Source organism: Egretta garzetta, unplaced genomic scaffold (genome assembly GCF_000687185.1).
Source record: "Egretta garzetta isolate BGI_Z169 unplaced genomic scaffold, ASM68718v1 scaffold320, whole genome shotgun sequence".
In the NCBI taxonomy this organism is placed as follows: domain Eukaryota; kingdom Metazoa; phylum Chordata; class Aves; order Pelecaniformes; family Ardeidae; genus Egretta; species Egretta garzetta.
In genome coordinates this window covers 1,312,140-1,314,354 of record NW_009258260.1, presented here as the reverse complement: position 1 = coordinate 1,314,354, position 2,215 = coordinate 1,312,140, and the positions used below count along the sequence as shown (strand labels likewise).

Sequence of the window (2,215 nt, the reverse complement as noted above, 5' to 3'; positions counted from 1 at the left end):
TCTCTCCGCTCTTCTCATCCTGGGCCTTTCCCCAGGTGGCACCTCTCCATTGCAATGGCCTAAGGAGTGGTTTCCTCTTCCCACCCAGGGATAAATGCTTGCTATCTTTCCCAGCCAGCTCGTTTTCTTTCTTGTGTGACCTGAACCAGTGTTGGAAACCAGGTGCAGACAGCAAAGAGGCCAGTGGCTCTGCTTCCGAGTAGCTCTTTTGAATGCTTCCCAATGGGAATATTAATAGAACAGTGTCCTTTCATCAATATGCAGCTGAGCTGTCACTTGCCCAAGGGCTGCTGAATTATTGGGGGGAAGCACGGTATGTCCTGTAGATTCAGTGGGGGTTTACAAGCTGAGCATTATCTGCCTGCAGCAGACCAGCATGAGACACGGGCTCCGTTTTGGTCCCATTTAAGGCTCTAATGCGTGGCTTAAGTTTAAAAAAACACGGGGAATGCCTGTTCCTTGTTGTGAGGCTGAATTCCCCCCAACAGTCAGAGAAATAATCTGCTGAAATTGGAAAGGCTGATATCTATCTGCCTATTATCCCTTTGTTGAAACCATGAGTGAGCAGGGAGCAGAGGCAAAGTGCTCGGAGTGCTCGCAGGCAGGGTGCTTGCGAGGAGCATATCCTGTGCGTATCTGTGCGTGTCTGGCAGCACGCATCTGCGGTGGGGCGGGCAGCAATGCCGTTCCCTGTTGGCAATCCCGAGCCAGAAAGCTATAAAGGAGAAACCACTTGGTGTCATTAGAGTCGCGCACCTGTGAAACAAGGTGTCATTAAAAGGAAACAAAGACATGAAGGCAAAGGTGGATTTGGAAGGACTGTGAAAATCCCCCCTCGGGAGCGTGTTTTGAAAACGAGTAGGGGAAAAATCTGTGTATTTCAAAATTGATGGGAAAATAAATCATGGGAATAGAGACAACCCAGCTGGTGCAAGCCTTTCCTCACAGCCAAGGTGCTCTTGGCATTGCTGATGGAGGTGATGAGGTGCTTTAAATTCCTTGTACAACGCCCCCATGTCTGTCCAGCCCTAGGATGAAATTAGAGCCACCTGGCTTCAAACCCATACCAAATGGAAAGGCTGCTTTGAAACTTGTCACTGGTTAGCAGGAGGGGAAGGTGGGACATTCCCAATAAAACCAGAGCCTGAGCTGCACCTGGAGAAACCTTAACTTATCTCCCTGTTTTCTCCTCTGCCCTCCTCCCTTGTTCTTCTTCAAAGGTTGAAAAAAATGAGGACGGGGACCAAAAGATCGAGCAAGATGGCATCAAACCAGAAGATAAAGCTCATAAGGCAGCCACCAAAATCCAGGCCAGCTTCCGTGGACACATAACAAGGAAAAAGCTCAAGGGGGAGAAGAAGGGAGATGCCCCAGCATCTGAGACTGATGCCGTCGATAAGAAGGAGGAAGGTCCTGCTGGCGGAGCGGCCGAGAACAAAGAGAGCGAGGCTCCCACTGCCACAGAAGCGGCCACCGCTGACAGTGCCCAGCTGGAGGAGGGCAGCAAAGACAGCAGTGTGCCAGCCGAGGAAAAAAAAGGGGATGGAGCCGCCGACACGGGCTCAGAGCAGCCAGCCCCACAGGCTGCCACTCCTGCTGCCTCCTCGGAGGAAAAGCCCGCTGCTGCCGCCGAAACGGAAAGTGCCACTAAAGCTTCCACTGATAACTCGCCGTCCTTGAAGGCTGACGAAGCCCAAGACAAAGAGGAGCCTAAACAAGCCGACGTGCCTGCTGCTGACACCACTGCCACCACCACCCCTGCCGCAGAGGATGCTACTGCCAAGGCAACAGCGCAACCCCAAATGGAGACAGTGGAGAGCAGCCAAACCGAAGAGAAGACAGGTGAGTGAATGCCTCGCTAGGGAACGGGCCTCTCCAGAAGTGGGTACCTCCCTTGCTCTCTTGGGGATGCATCTGAGGTTGGCCAGCAAGAGCTGGTGTGGGGGTTAGACAGAGCGTCAACAAGGGATTCCCCTTGCTGGGTTTTAGGGGTGGGGGGAGTTGCATATTCTTACTTAACACCCTCTTCCCTGCTTCCCAGCAGCTTTTGGAAATACTGCACCTCCTCTCGAGGCTCCTGTTCCTCTAGGTGGAGGTGCCATCCATCCCATGGTGGCAGGAGAGTGTTGGCCAGCTGGGAGGCTTGGAGGAGCCTGGGAGAGCTCCCCAAGCTCTGCATCTGCTAAAGAGAGCGATGAACCTTCCCAGTCACACT

At 53.0% G+C, this 2,215-nt stretch overlaps 1 protein-coding gene across 1 annotated transcript in view; it reads left to right on the top strand.

Moving 5' to 3' along the window:
• Positions 1-2,215, top strand: part of GAP43 (growth associated protein 43) — an 84,759-nt gene that overhangs the window by 60,068 nt on the left and 22,476 nt on the right. Inside the window, exon 2 of the mRNA XM_035891977.1 lies at positions 1,162-1,842. Within this exon, the coding sequence (XP_035747870.1) occupies positions 1,162-1,842 (681 nt within the window). The remainder of the gene's footprint in view (positions 1-1,161; positions 1,843-2,215) is intronic.